The sequence below is a fragment of the Triturus cristatus genome, chromosome 7, assembly GCF_964204655.1.
Source record: "Triturus cristatus chromosome 7, aTriCri1.1, whole genome shotgun sequence".
Lineage (NCBI taxonomy): Eukaryota > Metazoa > Chordata > Amphibia > Caudata > Salamandridae > Triturus > Triturus cristatus.
In genome coordinates this window covers 1824684987-1824708025 of record NC_140590.1, presented here as the reverse complement: position 1 = coordinate 1824708025, position 23039 = coordinate 1824684987, and the positions used below count along the sequence as shown (strand labels likewise).

At 39.7% G+C, this 23039-nt stretch overlaps 1 protein-coding gene across 1 annotated transcript; it reads right to left on the bottom strand.

Moving 5' to 3' along the window:
* Positions 1-9388: 9388 nt before the first annotated feature.
* Positions 9389-10378, bottom strand: LOC146813299 (olfactory receptor 5G9-like). The gene has a single exon (XM_085615363.1). It carries the CDS (start codon positions 10376-10378, stop codon positions 9389-9391), a length of 990 nt encoding a protein of 329 aa, XP_085471489.1.
* Positions 10379-23039: the final 12661 nt, after the last annotated feature.

The window sequence follows — 23039 nt, the reverse complement described above, 5'->3', positions numbered from 1 at the left end:
TTGAAAAGCAGTAACTTGTGCTGCCTCGCTTTACTCCATAGGTACCAAGCACTGCAGGGCTACGAAGGTGGCCTTGCATTGTTTGGTAAATCTAACTATTAGACATTATGTGTAACTCAAAGGCCATGTAATACAACATTAAACCCGGCTCTAAGTCCTATCCTCAAACTGATTCATGGGAGCAGTCCAAGTCCATAATCCAGAAGATAGCATAATGACAAAGAGTGGACTCAATTTAATTTAGAAAAGCTTCTATTAAATTTAAATTTTTGATTTCTTTTTATATTTGTGAATTAAATTAAATATTTTAACATTTGTGAATTAGTTTGATGAATGTTAAGTTCCGTACATTTTGTGTATTGTTTTGCAGTTCAAATCATCATAAATCCTTTGTTTGGCATCCACGACCCCACTAATGAATCAGTGGGGGTCCCTGGATTCAGCTCTTCTCAGATCTCTCTACATCTCCTACTAACCTACAACCCAATTCTTTACTTTGAACTCATGGAAAATCTTTATTTTATGTTCCTGTGCTTGTGTTTTCTGTTCATTCCCTTGAGTACTCACGATCTAATCCTCCTAACGTGTTCTGCACTTGATTTCTTCTGAAGCATTCTCTTGTCGCTTTTTATATCCTTAGAATTACCCTGACCCCTCTTATGCCTGTATGCTCTAATTATTATTTCTTTTGAAAATGATCAAACACAAAAATTGAAAATAACAATGCTCTCGCTTTTCTTCACAGCTTTTTTTAGAAATTCTAATCCTCTGAGTAAACCCAGTTATTTTAGTGCTTCATGCTTATCAGAGGCCTGTGCCTTCCAAGAACTGTCCATTGACATGAATGTTTAGATTAGTTAAGATGACTCCTTGGTCCATTTAGAGAGGAGAATATAAAACTATTTGAACTCAGCAGTTGCACAGGGCCCTCATTTATGTCAAAGACACTGTTATAATAAATTGGTCAGAACATTATTGGATTTCATTCGTCCTGTCCATCTCCAGAACTACTAGTGTGAGAAGACTTGCATACCAGAGAAAACTGATATGAGGAATATTGACACTGGCAGCCTTGCCTCCACATTTTCAATGTCCCTCCCATGGTGCCCTGATGATCTCGACATGAATGATACAATAAATACTTTTATCACCACTTTCCCCATACTGTGAATGACACTACTCTGGAAAAAAAAATCAAATGGCAGGGGTACGTCAAAGACCTAAATGATGAGAAAAAATTGCTCAGATTGATTTAATGCTCATGGCATTTTAACGAGTCCAAAGCTAATCTGGAACACCTACATGCTGCAATATGTCATACATTTTCAAATTTAATTATCCACATATTGGTCTATACAGCCTTTAAAGATTGGTAACTCTTTATCTAACCTTTCACCCCCTTTTATTGTTGTGGAACATGAATTAAAAAGCAGAGAATGCAGTAATTTTTGCCGCCAAAGGTAAAGCTAAAAAAAGATTTTCTTCTTTAATCTACAGGACATTCCATTGGAAAATTTCCAAACCATTAGCTTTCAGACTTACAGATTTTAATATTTCATTCCATGATTTAACAAAATCATTGCAAATCACCCAAAGCAAAGACAAAAAAGAAAGATAAAATGCAAACATAATACATTCTGAGGCAACAAAATTGAATAATAATTAAAAAGCCCTACCAAATAACTAAATTTAGATTATAAAATAAACACATAGGCAAAAAACACAGAATTAGTAAAAGTCTATATAGTTGCTGGGATAATATCTGTGTAATATGACGTAATATTTATAAACCATTAAAAACACAATTAAGACACAATCAAATAGAAGAAATTGCAAATATCCGACATAAATATTTTTAAAGTGCAGACGCCATTGCCCTCAAGCAATGACTATATTGGCAGCCATAGTGCCAACAGAAGCCAAGTGCAAAGCATAATTGACTAAAACTTTGCTAGTGGCCTATAACAACTAGAGCTCAAATACATGTGCAAGGACCATGGGTCAAAATTTGACAAAAGACCATGACCTTATGACAAATTATAAGGAATTATGATAGACCTGCATTAAATGTGAACAGCTCACCTCAAGTCCAATTATAATGCCATGGAGTTAACATCAAAACTAAATGCAAGGTTTCAAGGTGATCTCTCTATCATATACATTATTTTATCCATCACTGTGACATTTAATTCATGCAGATGATCTAGTACCTATCCACCTCACTAAGGAATATATTTTTTTAATTGGATAAACATGTTAAATGTATCCCACCCTCAAGGCGTATTTCCTGTTCAGAAATAGGTCAAGTCTTTAAAAAAAAAAAAAAGTCAGCTGACCTAGGAATCCTTATTAATTTCTTCTCTCATGCTGGCCTTCCCTTCATTTCCGAAATTCTGGAAAGTTGTGTGAAAAATTAAATGAGACAATTTGTTCAGAAGGATAAGTTACTGGATGTTTTGCAATCTCATTTTATGGTGGATTTAGTACAGAAATAGCCTTCTTACATATTATTGAAGAGGTACTATGTCTACTAGAAAATGCAGCGAGGACTCCCGCCTTTCAAAATCACTAAATTTCTTTGTTACATTTGACACAGTTTATCAAGACATACTCATTCTGAAGCTAAATGAATGTGTGTGCTTGAACAATAACATTCTTGATTGGTTCAACTCTTGTCTAACAAATTGATCCAAAGTGATATGGATGATTGCTCATTTTCCAGTGCCATGCCATTTCTCAAGGTGTCCCTCAAGGGTCTGTGTTGCCATCGTCTTGGAATGTGTTGACCAAATCTTCAGATAGTCTGGAATTTCATACCATCAATATCCTGATGACTCTCTGTTTGAGGGCTGCCTGTGAACAAGATCGCAAAGACACTGCCTATGCACTGGCACTATTTAGACTTGTTTCAAACAATGGTTGTCTCATTAGCATTCCTAAAATTCCTCATGCTCCACTAAAAATCGCATTGCATAAGGCATCTCATGTGATCTCTAGGACTGGCCATTCTGAACACATTACCCCCATACTGATATCCCTAGCCTGACTCATACTGATGGAACAGCAAAAACATTCATGCTGGAACATGAACTCTAATTTTCAGACTACACTCACTACTTAGCTCAGAAGTTGAATATATCTGGGGGTCAACCTCTACTCCACAGCTCCCTATTATAGGAAACCCCTGATTTTAACAAGAAACAAACACTGAACATACCACTCGATTATAGAATGCAAACGTCCTCCTTAATCAGAAACTACCTCTACTTTTTGGTATCCCTGATCTAGGGCCTGGTTTCAGGTTTGTTGTGTCGGGTGTAATACTCCATCACAAATGTGACAAATATCTGATCTACTGTATTGTAAGTGCATATTAACCTATGGTACTTGTAATACCCAGGCAGGATATCCATTCCGTTTGTGTTTTTGCCTAATAGCATGCACTGCAGTTTAAAGGATGTTTAAATATGTTTACAAAGTGATTCATGCAGTGTAGATAAACTAGCTATTTTTTATGTGCTAAGTGCCTCTCATTGAGTGTTTACTCATGTCAACTGTTTGCATTTTTGCTTTACAAACTCTTCTTGTTTGACACTTCACACCATTTTTTTTTTAAAAATCAATGATTGTCTCATGGCCATAGTTTGTGGTAACTAAGTGGTGTCAGTGCCAGTGCGCAATGGCAGTGGTGAAGTTGGGGACTGACTCATTAGAAAATGATTGGGCATCCACATTTATTTGATTTGCAAACTAACCACTCTGTTTCCACCACTCTTATTTTGCATTGTGTGAAAGAGATAGAACAGAATAGCTCCATTTGTACTAAGATACAGCACTGCAGCTCTCTTCCACAATGCTGTCACACTTTATGCTGCCTTGCATCTTGCATATACCGTTGCACCATAGTGCAAAAATTAAATACCACAATGCCGATTAATGTGATATACAATAAGACTTGACTATGCTATATTTTAAACAGACATTATTTATATAAAAGTATATACCTGCCCTCATTATTCTGTCCCTTAATAATGTTTAACTGTCACTGTGTTATGTTCTTGGACAGACTGTTGTCTGTAACATTCCCAGATGGAGGTCTCCATGAAGGAAGGAGAGAAACACTCTCTCTGGCCATTTATTCATGGCTAAACTGGGTGCTCCAAATGGTGGGAAATCTTGTATCTTTTTAATCACCCAGCCTTAACTGTGTTATGTGTTGTCCCTGTGGAGATTTACAGATGAGATTTACATCTTGAGGCTGTCCACCTAACCTGAGTCAGGTAGGAAGCATTGTGCTATCATAATGCCCAATTCACAGAGAAGATAGGAAAAGGAAATCTCAGCCTCTGTTTGTGTGCACTGTTACTAGTATCAGGAATTCACAAGTGTTCTCAGCAGTATGGCTAGTAAGCTGCACCAGGTGCAGGTTTCTAGGTGTACCTCTGGAAAGGTGCTGTGACATTCCCAGCAGGACCCTATTCCCACTCTAGCAGAGAACCCCTGTGCAAACATATATTTTTTCCTTTCTCAGCTGGGAAAAAATCATTCCCAGTAAAAAAAAATGCCATTCACAAATCTGGGGAGATCCATTGTGTTTTTGAACCCTAGAAAGTGATCCAACACTTGGATGGAGGAAAAATTTGACAATTTCCAGATTCAAGGTTGGAAAGGGGAAGGAGAGGAGTTTGTAATTGCTGAGAAAGTTTGTGTGTTTAGGTATTCACTAACTTTCAAAGCCAACCACTCCTTTGAACATCCACTTTCCCACTCATTGCATGGGATAAATGAATGCTGAGAATCTACTCTTGTGTTGGAGATCTACGTCCACTTAGATAGGCTTATGCCTACTAGGAATCCTTCAGATTAATTCCTGGCAAGCACAAGTAAACATATGTTTACAATCATATTTACTTTTGTGGATAGGCTACCCCATAGTGAAGCCTTCACTTTGCAGTATTTGTTACTATTGTGATTCTTGCAGTGATTTATCCAAGTCTGAGTTTGTGTTGTGCCAACTGTGGGGGCTATTTACAAACTGCATGTTGTATCATGTTTAGTAGTACTACAATAGTACAACTCACGAACTGCAAAATGCTAATCACTTTCCTATGTGAGGAGGTCCCAGCCTCTTCTATCTTTTTCATGCTGAGATCTTTACCCCAACTGAATGGAAATGTGTATACTTAAATATACATTTTAGTAGTAAATGTAGAAGGGACAGAGGGGAGTGGCTGGAAAATCGAGAAGACTTATGACTACATTGAAGGTGTTAATAGAAGAGTAAGGAAGGGTTTAAGGAGGTTTAGCGAGGGTTTTAGCAAGGGACATACACAAACATGCAAAAGAGTGAACTCATTACTATTCACAAACTCCCTTTTATAAGTACCACAGCCAAAAGGGACCCAAAACAGTCATAAACGTACACAAGTTCGTGACCAACCACTTACACTGTAACACTCTCCCAGCAATGAAAAATATTGGGTGCAGGGACTTAAAATAAAGCCCTGAAATATAAATATAAATTATTATTGTTAAAAATAGTCTATACATAAAACATAATTATTATTTATTATTAAAATATGTTATTATCCCGTTTTACATTTTAAAATGAATGCAACTATATATGTATTAACATTATTTGAATTACTTTTAATAATGTTTAATGATCAATTATTTTTTACTTTTAAGTGAGAATTTATTTTAACTTAAAGTACGGGAAAATAATTTTATTTAAAAATGTACTTCTTTTAATTTAATTATTTCTTTAATTTGTAATTATGTTATTAATGCTGTAAAATGTTTATATTGTTCTACATTTAAAATAAATATATTTTAAAAAGTAACTTTAATGGTTAACATAAAATAGTTATTTTAATGTAAATGTTTTATAATTATTTCTGTAAACTTTAGCATAGGGACATCTCTGTTCCGGTGGTAAAGACCTCTGCCTATGTGTGAAAAGTTGCATGTAGTAAATTTATACTTGTAAATTATGCTCCCTCCCCTGAATTCAAGAGATGGGGACCGGTAAATCTACACATTTTAGTATGTTTACATTCGTAATTTGTGAATAGTCAAATATTACTTTTGAGTGTAGTTATTTACAAGTGTAGATTTTCTCACGTGTCATTTTACCTTTGTGAATAGCCCCTGTATTTGCTTCTTTGGTTTCCCATGAAGGAATCGAATAAAGCCTATTTGATTTGATGTTGACCTTTGTGAATAGCCCCTAATGTGTTTGCTGTCTCCTTGTAACTGAGACATATCTGTTGTCTTGCTATCCTCTTTCTCTAAGTTTATTGTCCAAAGTCCTTTATTACTATATTGCCTTTTCTGGAGCTGGTGTTTGCATTTTCCTTCATAATATGATTACAGCAATTGCTGTGTAATCATGGATCAATGTTGCCATCTATTTGTTTTACGTACAAAAAAAAATCATTTTCAGTGTACAACTTTAGATAGTATCTACATACCTTGTTGCTTGAGAACGCTTCAGAAGTAGTTATCCTTCCTGAACTTGCAAAAGACAAATTTAAGCAGTAGATATTTGCAAAGATGCCAACAAGACCATGACCCTTGCAGAGCTAAGCAGGAGTATCAGAAACTGTCTTGTCCACCCTATCTGACCACGGGGAAGCACATATACCATACCTTCCACCATTTCTCTAGTAACACAGGGACCTCTAAAGTTGACACCATCTTCCATATGTCTCTGCGGGTGTGTGGATATTGGATTGGTAGGAGAGCTTACAGGCTCGAAGGCGGAAACATGGCATATGAGGAGGGAACTTATAATGTTTGAATGGCAGCCTCATTGAAAGGAAATACAGGATTAAATAATGAATCACATGGAGATGGTGAGGGAGAGGCAATGACATGAGAGATAAGTAGAAAGGAGGGGTCTGTCAAGGGGTTGAGGAAGCATCTCCAGGAGACAACAGCTAAATGGTGCAAAACTAGACAGTCTTAGCAAAGCCAATGGGTGTTGTCTTTAATATGTGAGGCAGACCAACTGTCTTTACCAATGCCTGCTTGCTTTGTCTTAATATATTGTCATACGCCTTCCAAGATTGTTGCACCTGCTTGTGCGTGCATCTTGGAAATTTTTTATTAAAATATAACAAAACAATGTATGAACGATTGCCCCGTGCACACTTCAGCAGCCACTGTGAGATGATTTTTGTAATAATTTGATAAACACTACTTCGAGATGGTTGCCAATCATCTGCGTGCATTACCATGCACTAGGGGGCATTTTTTACACAGCACAAAAAAAAATTCAAGATGGGAAATGTGTGTGAGCACACTTGTGCACACCTCAGAGGTCCTGTTGCAGTGATTTCTGTTCTCATTTGACATACACCATTACCTACATGCTGCTGTGTCTACAGGCATTAGCACATACTTGCTGCTATTTTGGAATGGTCATTGTCTAAGTATAACAGAAATTACAGCACAATGTGTGTCACTATAACACATTATCAATAACTCAGCTGATTAATTTCATCCAGTCTTGGACGAGGAATAACAACTCCCAGGATTTGAATAGATCTGAAAGAGAGCTTATGTTAGCTGGTATTTGCTATGAGCAATCATTTATTGTAGAAGGTCCCTTTTTTGAGAAAAAAAAGCAAATGTATTTGTTTTTTGCTTTATTGTCTTCTTGATCTAGAAGACTAGGTGAACACCTTCTATGGGCTTCAGTTATTATTTTCATCTTGTTGGGAAACAGTCCATCCCCCAAAGGGCAATCCAGAGCAGAGATTGCTAGAGCCACAGTGAGTTTACCCTTGATAACTACAGCAACCTTTACAGAGGGACCAGAAACGTCAAAATGTCACAGATTTAAGGAAGTTAGGGAATATCATTCCTGCTTTATGTTCCCTACACTGACTTCCTATGTAAGACAATGTATAGAAGCCTAGTGCTCATGCACTAGTCTCTCCAGTTTCCAGGTAGGGACAGATGCTCAAAGCTGGCAGTCTGGTTTGCACCCAGGGATGAGATGACTTCCTAGATTGGTTTGAGATGCCTGTTTCCATTTAAATAAACGCTAAAGGCTAGAAGATTGTTCCAAGTAATCAACTCACCATGGTGAAATTATCTCTTTCCTCCTTTGAAACTGACTGTTTAACTAAAGGTTTTAAATATGCTATCAACTGAAACTCACTTTTAGCCCAAAGGTTGGTTTGTATTGTTAAATGATAGAGGAGTCGATTATTTTATAGTAAATTGAAACCACACATCAGAAGAAAGTGTGAATGCAAGCTGTCCTTTCCATGCAATTCACATTTGCTGTGCTTACTAATGCATTTCATTCCTACTTCCCAATCCTCTGTTTTTGTGAGTGAGAATTATGGCAGGACAGATCCAGTGTTTGACAGTAGCTGACCAGCTTTCACAGAACCAGGTTTCTGTTTAACTGTGTATGAGGCATACAGTATTAGATACAAAGATGTCTGTGTTTCTTTGGCATTTTCTGATACCACTTTAATAAAAGTGTCAGGTTTGACCTCAACAAGGTGAGCAAATAAATGTGTGGTTTTTACGTGGGACTCCCAGTGGGTCTGATAGTTTCTTATGGGGAGGCTAAGAACGGCTTCTGGTGTCAGTCTGGCTGCATGGGACGGTTTCAGTTAAACAAGGCTTGGATGTTGCATTGTAGGTTGTCTCGTCATTGATGCAAGGATCTTAGTAGGGCTACGTAAAAGTGGAATGATTATGGTATGGATCTATGAGCCTGGTGGTTTCCAGTGGGCTGCAAAGAGGGTCTCTGAATTTAGGGACCTTAGAGGGTATCCCTAGAGCCTGAGCTTGTTGGGCAGGTCAAGTGCCTGAAAATTGGGTTCTTGGATTTCTTTGTATGCTAAGTCTTCATGCACCATTAAGTTTGTTTTATAGAGCTCACCTGTCTGAATCTCTAGGAAGGCTGAGATGTGATTGCCATTTGCTTGGACCATCTATGTGACACTCTCAGGGATCTGTGTATGGCTCTGATAAGAGAATGGACAAACACATGTGGTGTTGGAAATCATATCTTGCTTTTGTTTTTGCATTCAGTTGATGCTTTACTAAACAAATTGTCCTGTTCTGCAAAGTTTGTAGTATTTAGTTGTTTTAGGGACAAATTCATTTCCAACAGACTTTAAACCACCCTTCCGAATAAGATATAGGAATGCTGATGAACTGTGCGATGCTGAAAAATGTGTTTGTGATAGTTTTGTTTGGACTGTCGGTTATAGTCAGCCGACCACAGAGGTTTTATGATTACCTCACTGCTTGTGGTGGGTGGAGTATCTTTGCATATCTTTGCAACTATAACTTTAATAAACAATACTTTCTATGTATTTGCATAAGGTACTTTGCTATAAAACCCCATCAGCCCTCCTCAACAAGCAGGGCATGAGAGGGCCAGGAGTGCATGGGCACCAGTTTTCGAGCTGCTTTGTTTGTTTATCATTCTGCTGATGTAGGTAAGAGCTGTATTCACCTCCTTGTTTCTAAGTGTGTATATGAGAGGATTCAGCATTGGAATCACAGCAGCAAAAAACAAGGAGAAGATCTTCTCTTCCCCATTTTTATAAAATGACCTTGGTGTAAGATAGTTACCGAAAGCAGTTCCATAATAGAGAAGCACAGCAGTGATGTGAGCTGAGCAGGTTGAGAAGGCATGGCGCCTCCCTGTACTTGAGCGGATTCTCAGGATAGTGATGATGATAAAAACATAAGAGGTGAGAGTCATCAGAGAGGCAGGAATCCCTACAAATACCCCAATTGCAAAGCTGAAGGTGATGATTCCAATGGTATCACTGCAAGTGAGCTGAGTAAGAGCTGTAACATCACAGCAGAAGTGGTTCAGCTCCTGGTGCCCACAGAAGGACATCTTGGATATCAGTAGGGGATGAGGTATGGCATCCAGCATTCCAATGGCCCAGGAGGCAGTGGCCAGCTGAGCACACATCCTTTTAGTCATGATGGTGGCATACCGTAGAGGATTGCAAATGGCTACGTATCGGTCATATGCCATGGCGGTGAGTAACAAGAACTCAGTGCTCACAAATAGCTGAAACAAATAAAGCTGGGTAATGCAAGCTACTAAAGAAATTATCTTTTTGTCACTCAAGTGGATGGCTATGGCTTTAGGAAGGGTGACAGAGGTTAACGAGATATCTATTAAGGACATGTGTAGCAGGAAGAAGTACATTGGTTTGTGTAGACGGGGATCAAAACAAATTGCACAGAAAACCATGGAATTCGCCAACACAGAGATAAGATAAATGAGAAGAAGCAGAGCAGCCATGGGCTCCTGGAGTTCTGGATCTTCAGAAAATCCAAGGATGAGAAACTCGGTGACTGCGGTGTGATTTCCCACTTCCATTTGTTTTCTACCCTGTGTGAAAACATACAGACTCTAATAAGAAATGGGAAATACATTGTACAACTATGACTGGATTAAGGGGCAAATTCACACTTCAAGATACCTGCTTCAAAATCAAAGTCTCTACCCTTATTGAGATATATTTGTATTAATATTTTCATAAACAAACGGAATTTAAATATTATTTTTCATCACACACATTCTCAATATTTTTGTTCTTGGTTGGGGTCTCTTAGCCTGTACACATGAATTCTCTCTGTTACTGACATATAATATATGATCTTTGTGATTCTATTGGGCCATCTACATGTAAAACAAAAATCTCAAGAGTTATTTAACAAATATGAAAAAATTGCATTTATTCATGTTTTCCGTAAAGACAAGATAAATCTACACAAGATTTTATAAGGACAGTAAGTATATGTAGTTACTGCAATTTTGACTAACCTTAAGCAGTTGATTGGTTTTGCTTCGTCCATTTTCCTAAACTGTTCAAAGCCCACGAAAAATAAATCATCCCTTTGTAGTCTTAGCAGTTGTTGTCACTTGACTATGCTACTGATGGCAATTGTGTGGTTTTACATTTTATTTTAATCTTTTCTGAACCAAAAGAAACCTTATCCAAAGACCAAAGAAGCAAGAGCAACATCAACAGCTAAGATAATATTACAATTCCAGAGAATAATGAAGAATATTGCAAACTAATTATTCCAATTTATCTCTAAATCAAAGTGCAAGTTATTTTTCCAAAACTGAAGGTCTCATATAATCTTTGTGAAAAACATGTATGTGATCCTTGAGAAAAAACACACTTAAGGACACGTGCTTGGAGAAACTTTCTCCACAAACCTGTTTTTCCTGAATCTTCAGATGGACTGGATTTCTAGGAGGGCAGATCCTTGTTGATAAATAGCCTTCATGTTGAAAAGTCTAAGGTTGCCACCTCCTTTGTATCTTTCTTCTCTCTAACTTTTCTTTCTTTTCTTTCCCTCTTTTCTCTCTTTCATATCTATTGTTTAAATGTTTCATTAGATAAGCATAACTATTGCAATGTTAATGACAAACAACTTTATACAAGCATTGGGCTAATGGTAACAAAGAGAATGAATGTTGTTAAAGTCCATTTAAACCAAACAATTTATAAATTAAAACATTCTCCTGTTGTCACTAGTAACTCAAAGGCCCATTAACAAAATAATTTTGCAATCATGAACCCAGTGAGTTACAGTTCCACAGGCTTTGCAACAACAAATGTACATAATACATTGAAATGCACATAAAGATATTATGAGTCTGAAAATTTGCTGTGATTCATAAAATGGATTTTCCTGCCCAATACACATGGGAAGATGTGAAAGGGGCACACCCATTCTATGTGGGAGTAACTGTAGCATGGATCAGTCTCTTTATTCCTGCTGAAACCTTAGTATCCTTACCCTTACCAATACTGGAGAATTATTTTCTCCTGCACACATCCATAATATATTGAACCCCACCCATTGCCTTGTTCTCCAGCGATATACTCAGTTACCTTCAACCCTACCTATACATTAGAAACATTTTTCCATCCACCACTACCTCGCCTACACTTTAGTACCTGTACCTATAGAGTAGTACCTTACATATACCAATGCCCTTTATCTATTCCAAACATATATCCTAGCACCTATACTTGAATCCCACTACCAATGCAGATATTCTAGTCCCTCTGCCCCTTCCTATACCCATGTGCTCCTAACCCTGAATAAACCCCTATATCTCTACTCCTAAGCATACTAAACGTTTCTCCAAAGTATATCTTAGTACATCTACCCCAATATATAATTTAAGCCTAAGCTTACAACCTCTACTCGTATCTATATCATAAAAGTTCTTTCCCTACTAACTCTATTGCTGGCTACTACCATATCATTTTGCCCTTAAGTGCTTGCTGGTACCATTTCATATACCTTTGTTTTCTTTTTTTTAAAGTGTCTTCCTGAAATTACTCCAATATTTTAGAAAAGGTTAATTTTAGATTTTGGAACATTACCAAAATGAAGTTTCACTACACTGGTGAAACATTCAGTTCTTTCTCTGTAAGGGGGTTCAGCTCCTATAGAACATGTCTGATACTTTCTAATCTGTACCTTGCAGACTTGAATGATCACCTAAGCAAAGTCAAAGCTTTTCCTCATAAAAAAGCAGGCAGAGGTCTGCACCTATTGCAGTATGCTGATGACACTATTTTAATGGCCCAAACTGCAATAGGGTTACAAAGATCCCTGACCAGCCTATCAGCAAAGCTAACAAGCTTGGCATTAATACTCCAAAAACCAAGATTCTACTCTTGGAGATAGGGAAATTAAGCAATGGGCTTGGTTTATCAACTGCTAGAAAGTGGAAAGGGTTTCTCATAAAAAGTACTTTGGGGTTTGGTTGAATTATTGAGGGCAGCCTTCTGTGCATAAGGAGGCACTATCAAAAATGCTTTCATCTTTGCGTTTCTGCGCCTCCTTAAAAATCTCTTGGGTCCTGATCTTTCCACAATCTGTAAAGACATTGATAGTAAACTGATGCCTACCCTCACATATGGTGCCTTTGTTTACAAAAATCATTATCATCTTGGATGAATCTTCTGCAATGCCAATGCTACAGGCGTCTCTTCTAGCTAACCTGGTGTACGGTGCAGGCCCAAATTGGGCTAAATTTCAATCTAGCTCTTCAAGATTATGTGCTTTAGGCGCACTTTCTTTCTTTTTGTGTCACGCTAGCACTAGCTGAGCCGGGGTCCGTGAAGCAGCTTCTGTGGAGCATCATCCAAGACAAAGAATCCCAAATGCACTATTTGTACCAGACCGCAATCAACCGGCTCGCAGCCAATGAACTTATTCAAGTTTCCTTATCAGAGAGAAAGCTGGCCAAAATACTCTTGAAACAGACCAAGATGCTGTTAGCTCAGAATGACCTGCAAGTTATTCGCACAAAAGCGCTTGCGCATTTAGTTATGGATTTCTATCAACCATTAACATTGACATCACATTTATCACGTCCATCTAATCTCACCGTCAAAATGCGATTACTTTGTCTACCACTTGGCCCTGATTCTGCTAAAAGCATACAAGTGTGGACGAGTGACTGGTGAACAAGATAATTTATGCAGGGGCTGCCAAACCATGAAGAAGTCTCTATCTCACATAATTTGTCTGTGTCCTTATCTTTCTTGTCTCTGGTGTTATTGGCTCCTACCTATGATTAGACAACTGAACATTAGATCTTGTGAAGCTACTGTTGATGAACGTCTGAAGAAGGGGTCGTGCAAGTTGCCAGCTACATTACTTAAAATTACTACGTTTGCATCCAGGATGATGAGTGCTGTGGCTTAGACTGTTATCGATCTGTCCAATTTTAATATCTCTTTTTTAAATCATTGTTTTAGCAGCACAATAATAGCTCAGTCCTGGTTAAGATGCCTGCTTTGTCTCAGTTTGTGTATTTTTTGCATATTTTGGTAGAAATGGATGTGAAAAGTACTTGCACTTTTTCCTGGCAGTGGGTTATTTGCACCTACTTTTATTCAGGCACAATTTGTTAATTGCCAATTTTGTTTTATCCTTTTGAACTTCCATGTTTACACAAATACCATCTTTTGACTTTTTTGGACACTTTCTTCACCTGTTTTTGCTGTTGTTAGCCATCTGCAAAGTTCTGTCAGTTGCCAGTGGGACACTGCCTTTGGCTGTCTAGTAGTTGCAAGTGTAATCTGAGTCCGACCAATTGCACTTTATTAATCAAACTTACCTTCAACCTGGGCCAGTTGTGTATTTGTATCTCTTGGGTAGTTTAACTATGCCTTTAAAGGCTTGCGAATTAAATGCTATATTGCATCAATGTTTTTATTTTCTCTTCAGCTCCCGAATAGTACTGACTTTTGTGTCCCATAAAGTGGGTGCTCTTTTTATGCCTTGGTAAATTATTGTTTGCTATATTGCAGAAGTAGTCTGGTGCTTGAGGTTGCTATATATTTTATTGTATGGTACTGTATTTCCTTTCTAAATTATCATTTTGAAATGATTTTGACTAATCATGCAAATAAAAAAATACATTTAAAATTTGAATGTTGATAGCATAGGGGTTTAAATAAAATCATTGTAAAAAATAAACATTCTCCTTACAAATATTTATTTCAAGCTTGCAAATGAAAAACAGAAATATTAACTATATCACATTCTTAAAGTCAGTTTATGTAAAAAGTATTAACAATGAAATGACAAGGACAATATTGATCCACTATCAGAACTAAAGAAAATAAATCTAATTTAAAAAGAATAACACAAACCTATTCGAGGCATCCTTACAATATAAGACAATACAATTTCCTAAGTACTCCCTGGTTATGATCCATTTACATAGGATAACAATAAAAACCATTTTGTACAACAAATATGTCAACAATGGGCTTTCTATCCTGTATACAGTCCAATGTCAGTCATATAGATGTAGATAATTTTCCCGTATTAGACTAAATATTTCAAATAGACCACTAAGTTGATGGCCCTCTCTTCTGTAAAGCTTTCAGTTGGACGTGAACTGTAGATGCATTCTGCCAAATCTGTCTCCAGACTTTGACACTGTCAACTGTTTTCACCTAGGATATATGGAAGACAATGCTATGCGTTGGATCCATGTATTTTATCAAATCAAGGTTTCTTTCAATGTTCAAATCAGTACCCAAGCCGGTAAAGTGGAGTGTTCAGTTATACTTTCTTGTTGAAAGTTTTGATAATCTTGCAGATCTTTGATCAAAAATTCTAACTTTCTGAATATGTGCAAAAAAGTTCAAAATTCTGCCTATAACTGGTAGCGTGTGCATGATTAACAATTTCCTGTAGATATGTTAGCATCACCATAGTTTGCACATATAAAATCTAAAGAATCACCAACAATACAAACCATAGTACAATTTGTAATCATCCTATCATCCTTGGAGACAATCTCAATTGTGTGAGGCACCCCAGCCTGGACAAATCCTATTAAAGAGTGGGCGGCACACCTATGCTATAAGACTCCACAAAATCCCTTCTTAGTGATGCTGGTTTTATGGATAGGATCACAGACACCCACTACTGGTAGACTACTTGAATTGTTTAACAGCACATCAAAATACACTAGAGTTGACCATATACTGATAGACCACAGGTTGACCCCTGAAGGTTCAGGAAGTGGAACAGCTTCCACAAAACTTAGGGCAAATATCAGCTAATTGCTTGAATACCCACAACACTATATATAACTCCAGGGGTGTGGCAAATAAACAAATCCCTACTACAGGACTCAGTAGCTGTCAATGAAAGGTAAGAGACAATATTGGAGAATATTACATTTTTATAACACGGGAGAGCGTGACCCACAGACAGTCTAGATACCTTGAAAGCATTTGTTAGAGGGAAGCTTATAGAGTCACCTGTGATGAAGAGAGAAGCTGAGTTACAAGATCACAGGAGGAATCTGTGATCTGTGGAACAGAAACACAAATCAAACCACTCTAAGAAATACCGTTGACAACTAGGGACAATGCAAGGTCAGATCTGTACAAGTATGATAAGGCAAGCCATATTTTGTCATAAATTGGGGCTATGAGCCTCACATGCACAGAGAGCAATACTGGAAATAAAAGACACCTATGGACGTATCCAAACCTTTGAGGAGGAGGGGAAACTACGTGCTTTTCAGACTTACTTTGAACAATTCTGCAAAGAGACACACATTCAGACTCCCCATGATGCGATAGCCTATCCACACTCTGTATCACTTCCCACTGTCACAGGTTAAGAGGCCCAGTCGCTAGACGAAACATTATCTGTAGCGGAGGTATTAAAAGTGATTGAACACCTAAAGGTGAGGAAATACTCGGGCCCTAAAATCTTTACAGCAATCTTCTATAAAACCTTTGAGCCACAGTTGTCGCCTCTCCTAGCAGACCTATTTAATAACCTGTTCCTCAATAAAGTCCTGCCTCATTCAATGACTGAGGTGTTCATTGCTTTGAATTGGAAGCCCCAAACAGACTCTACCCAATGCTCATTGTGCAACTGATCTCCTTGTTGAATGTAGATACTAAAATCTTTGCTAACATATGAATCAACAACATGGAAATTATTCTACATAATCTAATTCAATCAAACCAGATGGGATTTGTTCCAGCCATATCTACCTGCGATAAAACTAAAAGGGCCATTCATGGAAAAGTTGTAAGGAAGAGGTCTTGGAAGGAAGCATGATAAAAGCGGTCATCCACAAGGTAGGTTTTGCCACTAGATTTAGAAGGTGGATCAACGTTCCCCATATGGAACCTTGGGCCACAGTTTATGAGAATGGAGGTAACACCCCCAAAGTAGCAATCCAAATGTGGCACGAGAAATTAGTTAGTTCTGTTCTCAATCCTCTTTCCTCTTTATCTAGAGCTGCTAATGCAGAAACTCCAAGCAAAAAAGGCAATTCAGAGCATTACTTTTTGCAGGGACACATACAAGGTCTTGGCGTTTGTTGATTACATATTACTACCATTCACTGCTCCCAGGCACTCTCTGAAAGAATTAAATAATTACTATAAGTAATGAAGCAATATCAGCAGCTAACGTGCCTTATGTTCAACCTTACACATTTGATGGGTCTAATATTGGCAAGAGGTTGCAGAATAGCAGAATCCTTACAAAGGGGGCTCCCTTTCCATGGACTGTTCAGTGTCTTGTCTACGTGTGATTTTACCTAAATCCAAAACTATATATGAGTGTGCCAGACGGAACTTTAAACTCCTCCTTAACTCATCCGAACAATCATGGTTTCCTGGCACTCACATGCCCCTCTTGGCTGGGCAGAATTGTAACATTTTGAATGTCTATCCTCTCCAAAATACTTTATAATTTCCAAACACTTCTACTTATAAAGGATTAAATCTCACAATTGCAAAAGGTTTGTGATAAACAAATTTGCGGAGTTCAACCACAATAGGGGGGTTTGGATGTATCACACCTACTTAGTTAATATGAGGCACTGAAGATCCAATACATAATAGAATAGCTCAAGGGAGAGACAAACTTTGATGTATATTAGATCAAACCGTTACACCACATCCCTTAGCTGACATTCTATGACTACCAAAGAGGTTTACAAGGTATTGGAGCCTGCAGAGATCTACGATGCCCTAAACCTCCCCCCACCTTTGTACTACAACATCAAAAAGCCTTTACTCCAGGGTATTAGTACAGGGGTCCACATGTTTGATTTTGTAGGCAGCAAAGCTAGCAGCGTAAGCACAAGTTTTGTTGTGTTAACTGCCTAGGTGGAAGATGCTGGCAGCGTGTGTTTACTGGAGGTAAAGACCTGCAGCAGCATGAATTTTATTACTAATCTCAGGAACCGGCTGCAAGACCAGCAATGTCATTGAACTACGCCTCCACGGTTCAAGATTGGTGAGTTACGTTGGGTCAAATGGTATAGTCTTATGTACGTGCCCATTTTGCTGTGATATGTGGCCCGCGCGGCCTACGTTCTCAGCTGGTATCCTGGAACGCAAGCTGTGTCAGGTCGTTTGAGAGCACATACATGCCTAGAACCACCCGGCCCCCGTTCCTTCTGCGCATGCTGCCGTCTAGCCTGGCCATCATTGTCTCCAGTGTGTTGTGTATTCTACGGGTGTTACCCACCAGATCAACGATTCGTGGCACTGCCACTTTCCAGAAAGACAATCATCAGTACGAGGCCTGGCTGTCACGCATCTGCTAGTTTGGGGTGAGCAGTGGTCAGCACTGGATCTATCTGTATGAGTGATCGGCTGTTCCTCTTTCTCATCAATGGAATGTCAGTTGGTAATGAGTGCTTTCATCTGAATGATTAATTGATATACAGTCAGCAAGACAACACCCTGTAACTGGCATTGGATGTTGGCATGAACTGTGGATATTTTATGGAGTGGCATTAGCCTGAATATCTATTCTGCAGCCTGGGATGGAGAAAATTTGGGAACATTCTCTGGTTCCCTGGTTGTTGTGGTACACAATAGAAGCCTATATTTGAGGATAATGTGAAGTGGGTGTCTTAAAGTAGTCTCTCAATGCTCTGTGTTGTTAATTATATCTCAGGGTTTGCGTGATTGTGTCAGTGTGTGCTTCTTGCTGTGCGTGATCTCTTCATGGGTGTGGTGCATAAGATCATGTTTGCTGCTGTGATAGCTGTGTTAGTGTCTGTACAGCTGTAATCGTTTTACACAGTGTATGAGCCATTACCTAGGGTGCTCACTCTTTCCATTAAGTGGATGCGGCTACTGAGGTTCTCTGGTGGTGACAAATGTTACAGTGTATGTGTTATTCCCAAGGTGTGCAAGTGCATACAGATGAGGTTTCTTTTAGGGATGACTGCCACTCATTTGCCTTTTGCTTCAGATTTTTTGTGGGAGGTGACTGCAAAAGGTTAAGTCACTCGCTTCAGATGTTTTGTGTGGTATAACTGCGAGAGGTTAGATCATCCATTTCTGATTCAGATGTTTTGTGTGGGAGGAGTGCGAGAGGTTTAGTCACCCATTGTTTACTACATACTTGCTTAATGTATACTAGTTTCCCTTGCTGTTGTACACTGGATGTTTTGGTTGGGATGTCTGTGAGGGATTAAGTCACCTATTTCTTTCTGTAGATTGGGATGGGTGTGACTGAGTAAGTCCCCCATTTCTTGCTTTGTTCACCCATTTAGTAGTGTATACTGGCTTACTGTATGCTAGCTTCCCTTTCTGATAGGAAATACATGTGGGATGAAGTTCACCGATTTCTTGCTGTTGTTTCAGGGATGATGTGAATGAGTAAGTCTCACTTTTCTTGCTGTTGTTTGGCATGGCTGTGAGTGAGTAAGACACCCTTTTCTTGTTGTTCACTAGTTGCTATGTTTTAGGGATGGTTTTGAGTAAGTCACATATTTCCTGCTGTTGTTTGGCATGGCTGATAGTGAGTGAGTTATCCATTCCTTGCTGTTGTGTGAGATAGCAGTGAGGGATTGTCACCTGTTGCTTATTGTATTGTTTGGGATGGCTGTGAAGGATTAAGTCATGCGTTGCTTATGCACATTTGATTCTTTTTACTTGGGATGACTGTGATGGCACAGTCACCTGGGTGAGAGTTATTTGTGAGGTCATTGAGTTTGGTAATGCTTTGATGGTGTATGAGTTTTAGCACTGTGTGTTGGCTGCTGTGCCACCTATATGTTGGTTTTCTTTTTGTGCTCCCTATCATGCTAGTTTGGCCAGCTGGTGTGTTTCGTGGCTTAGCAGAGGCTGTGTGTTACTTCATGGAGGCGTGGGTATTACATGCAGAGTGTGGTATTGTGCATGGTTTTCTTTTTATCTTTTGAAAAGGGGGAAGATGTGGTTTACAAATTATATCTCGTATTTCTTACATTTACATGCATGGTCTTTATGTATATGGAAGATCATATTTTTACATCTAATATGTTTCGTGCAAGATTTTTGCTTTTACATGCATGTTTTTTATGTATATACAATATTATATTTTTACATCTAATATGTTTCCATGCATGTCTATTTATGTAATGTGATGTTTGCATCTAATATTCATAATATTGTTGTGTGTTTTGTAAAGGGGGAAGATGTGTTATATCTGGTTTAACACTATGGATCTTCCCTGGTGCTCTTGTACTTGCAGCTCAGCCAGTATGAACCTGCTGTGTGGAAGGTTGATGCATGGTGATGCAATGGAATGCTAGTGTGCATGTGAGGTTGAGAGGGTCAGTTGGAGTGTGGTCTGAGCAGCAGGAAGGCTGCTCCTGGTGGGACTTACAATAGAGTTTATCATAGAAGATATTCTGCGATCTAATCTAGGAACCTATTAACTTACTTACCTGCAACTAAGAAAAATAAACCCTTTTATGGAACTTACACCTCGGCGTTCAGACTTCTGTTTACAACAGGTAGCCCCTTTGAAGCTCAGAAAGTCTGAGTACAACTCAGAGTAAATCCCTCTCAGGAGAGCAACACCCTGGCCCTCACCTAAGGCCTTTTTGTTTCCATGTCTGGAAGCAATTCACAAAACACAGCGGGAGAGTCATTCACAGTAATGTGACTTTGGAAACTGGCAGAAAGACAAATTTGGTGTGGACAGAAAAATGCTAACTTTCTGAAAGTGGCATTTCGAATAGTAATTTAAAATCTGAATTTTATCATTAAAAAGGATTTTAAACTTAAATTCATTTGAGTGTAAATAGCGTTTCTCTAGTTGTTCTCGAGTTTAAGTTAGCACTTACTAAGTATAATAAGACAGCCCAGTGATAATCTATGGGAGAGATGGCTGTACTACTGTGAAAAATAACTTTAGGAGTCTTCCACTGCCATGATATGTAAAACGTAAACACAAGTCCTGCTTTTTTATTACCATGCACCCTGCCCTTCAAGCGTTTAGAACCTAATTTAGGGGTGATTTATCAGTATTAAAAAGGAAGGTTTAGCCCCGGCAAAATGTTTGTGTGCCAGGTTAAAACGGTAGTACACAGGCACAGTGTTATGCCTGAGACTTGTTTTCCAAAGGTACTTTAGTGAGTCGCACAATAAATGTTGCAGCCCACTAGTAGCATTTAAGTTACTAGCCCTTGGTACATATAGTAATATATACTACAGACTTACATTTAAATTAAATGTGGCAATAAGGTATATGCCAATTGTTAGAAATGGGGGTCTCTAGTTGACACAAGTATTCACTTGCGACAAGCAGGGACTCTCAATTCCAAGTCAGAGTAGGGTCAGACAGCACCTGAACCTGGCTTCCCAACCCTGGGACCAACCCATGCGGTTGAACGCTTGCCTGGCGCACCAGGACGTCCCGGGCAGCACGCATGCCCCCCCTGAGGGTGACACATAACTCATGTGTCTACCTGGCGCTGATCTCTCGGCCCCTGTCCATCTGACAGTGCCTGAAGATCCCCCAGGACAGAAGTGGTGTCACCATGGTCATTCACTGGTGACGCAGCCCTTCTGGCCGGCCCCTGACCCACTGGTTTTTCCACTGGGGACTCTTTCCCCCACTCACCCCTCAATCTGGATTTCTGCACCCTCCCAAAAGGAGCGGTACTGCCAGACACCAGAACCGAGGGAGGCCTGCTTACAGACACTCCCCGTCCACTAGACACTAGGGGATCCCCCTCAGCAGGTGGACCATCAGGACAGCCTAGGCTCCCCGCCTGGTGTTCCCTTAAAGAACCATCCAGGCTCTGAGACTGGGTTTCGTGCACCTGGGGGCCTGCAGCCCCACACTCACTCCTTCTCCACTGAGACAGGACGTGAGCCCCTACACCCCTCCCACTACCAGGGGACCTAGCGGGGCTACTCTGCACCACTTCCACCACTCTGGGTTGGAAGATACCTGAGCCACTCCCCACGGGGTCACTCCCCAATGCCTTTCCAGACCCTCTGGAATCCGCCAAAAGGTCTGCCTCCAATGTGGGCTCTCTGCGGTCAGAGAACTCACCCTCACACAGGTGTTGGCATAGCTCTGGAAAACAGGGACTTACAATATGCTCTCCCACAATTGGATCACACAGCCCCCTAGCAGGGTTAACCAAACTATCCTTCACCTTACCATCCAGTGCCTCACACACGTACTCCACACCACTCTCCTGAGACTGGCAAGACAGTATCTGACTATCTCTGTCACACAACCCACACTCTTCTGGGCGGTCTTCACATTCACCCACGAGGACTTCAATTTTGGGGGAACCCCTCTCCCTGTACCCCTCATCTAGAGTCAGTAGAGTGTCCCTCCCACCACTGGGACCATGAACCCCTACGCCAGTTACCCTATTGCCTTCAGGGATACTGCGCACTACTGGAGCTACCTCATGCCCTTGAACCTCCTGGTGTATGTTAACCCCCTCCTTCAAGTCAGGCGCCACATCTCTGGGTGTGCGTACTACTCTCTCAGCACTAGAAAACTCAATATTGCTGCCACCAGAGGGAGAGTTGTCTAAACTCTTGACCTCGAGATCCAACTCCCTCATTCTTACTTCATGCTCCATGGCCAGCCTTTGTCTTTCAATTTCCATTCTCAGTTTTGCCATCTCCACTTCATGTGCTCTTGCAGCCCTCCTGTCGGCCATCTCCTCTGGCGACAGGCCTCTGCCAGGCTTAGAAGCACCTTCTGGGGGTATCACTTCCAGCACATTCTCTGGGAAATTGGATTCGTACCAGGCCCTAAGCGCCTTTGTATACTGCTCCTTGTTTTTCAATCCAGTTTGGTTAATTCTGTACTTGGAGAGGTATCCTTTCAAGACTTTATTTGTGCACTTCAGCAGTGCCCTCTCCTCCCAATCTATGTCATCAACCCCAGAGAATATAGAGGACGCTCCGCCTCCATTGACTGAGCTAGGCATGGTTTCTTAAAGTGGAGATTCTTCAGCAAAACAAAATCAATACTGTGTGGCTGCGTTATCGGTCTGAACTCACTACGTGGCGTTCACTCAATCACTGTACATGAATCACAAATGCAAATTCAAATCCTCACCGCTGACCACCAATGTTAGAAATGGGGGTCTCTAGTTGACACAAGTATGCACTTGCGACAAGCAGGGACTCTCAATTCCAAGTCAGAGTAAGGGGATCACCCTTTCAAATAACCCCTGCTCACCCTTT

Excerpts from the sequence above, each read along its gene's own strand:
- LOC146813299 (XM_085615363.1), bottom strand. The coding sequence starts at position 10,378 with ATGGAAGTGGGAAATCACACCGCAGTCACCGAGTTTCTCATCCTTGGA.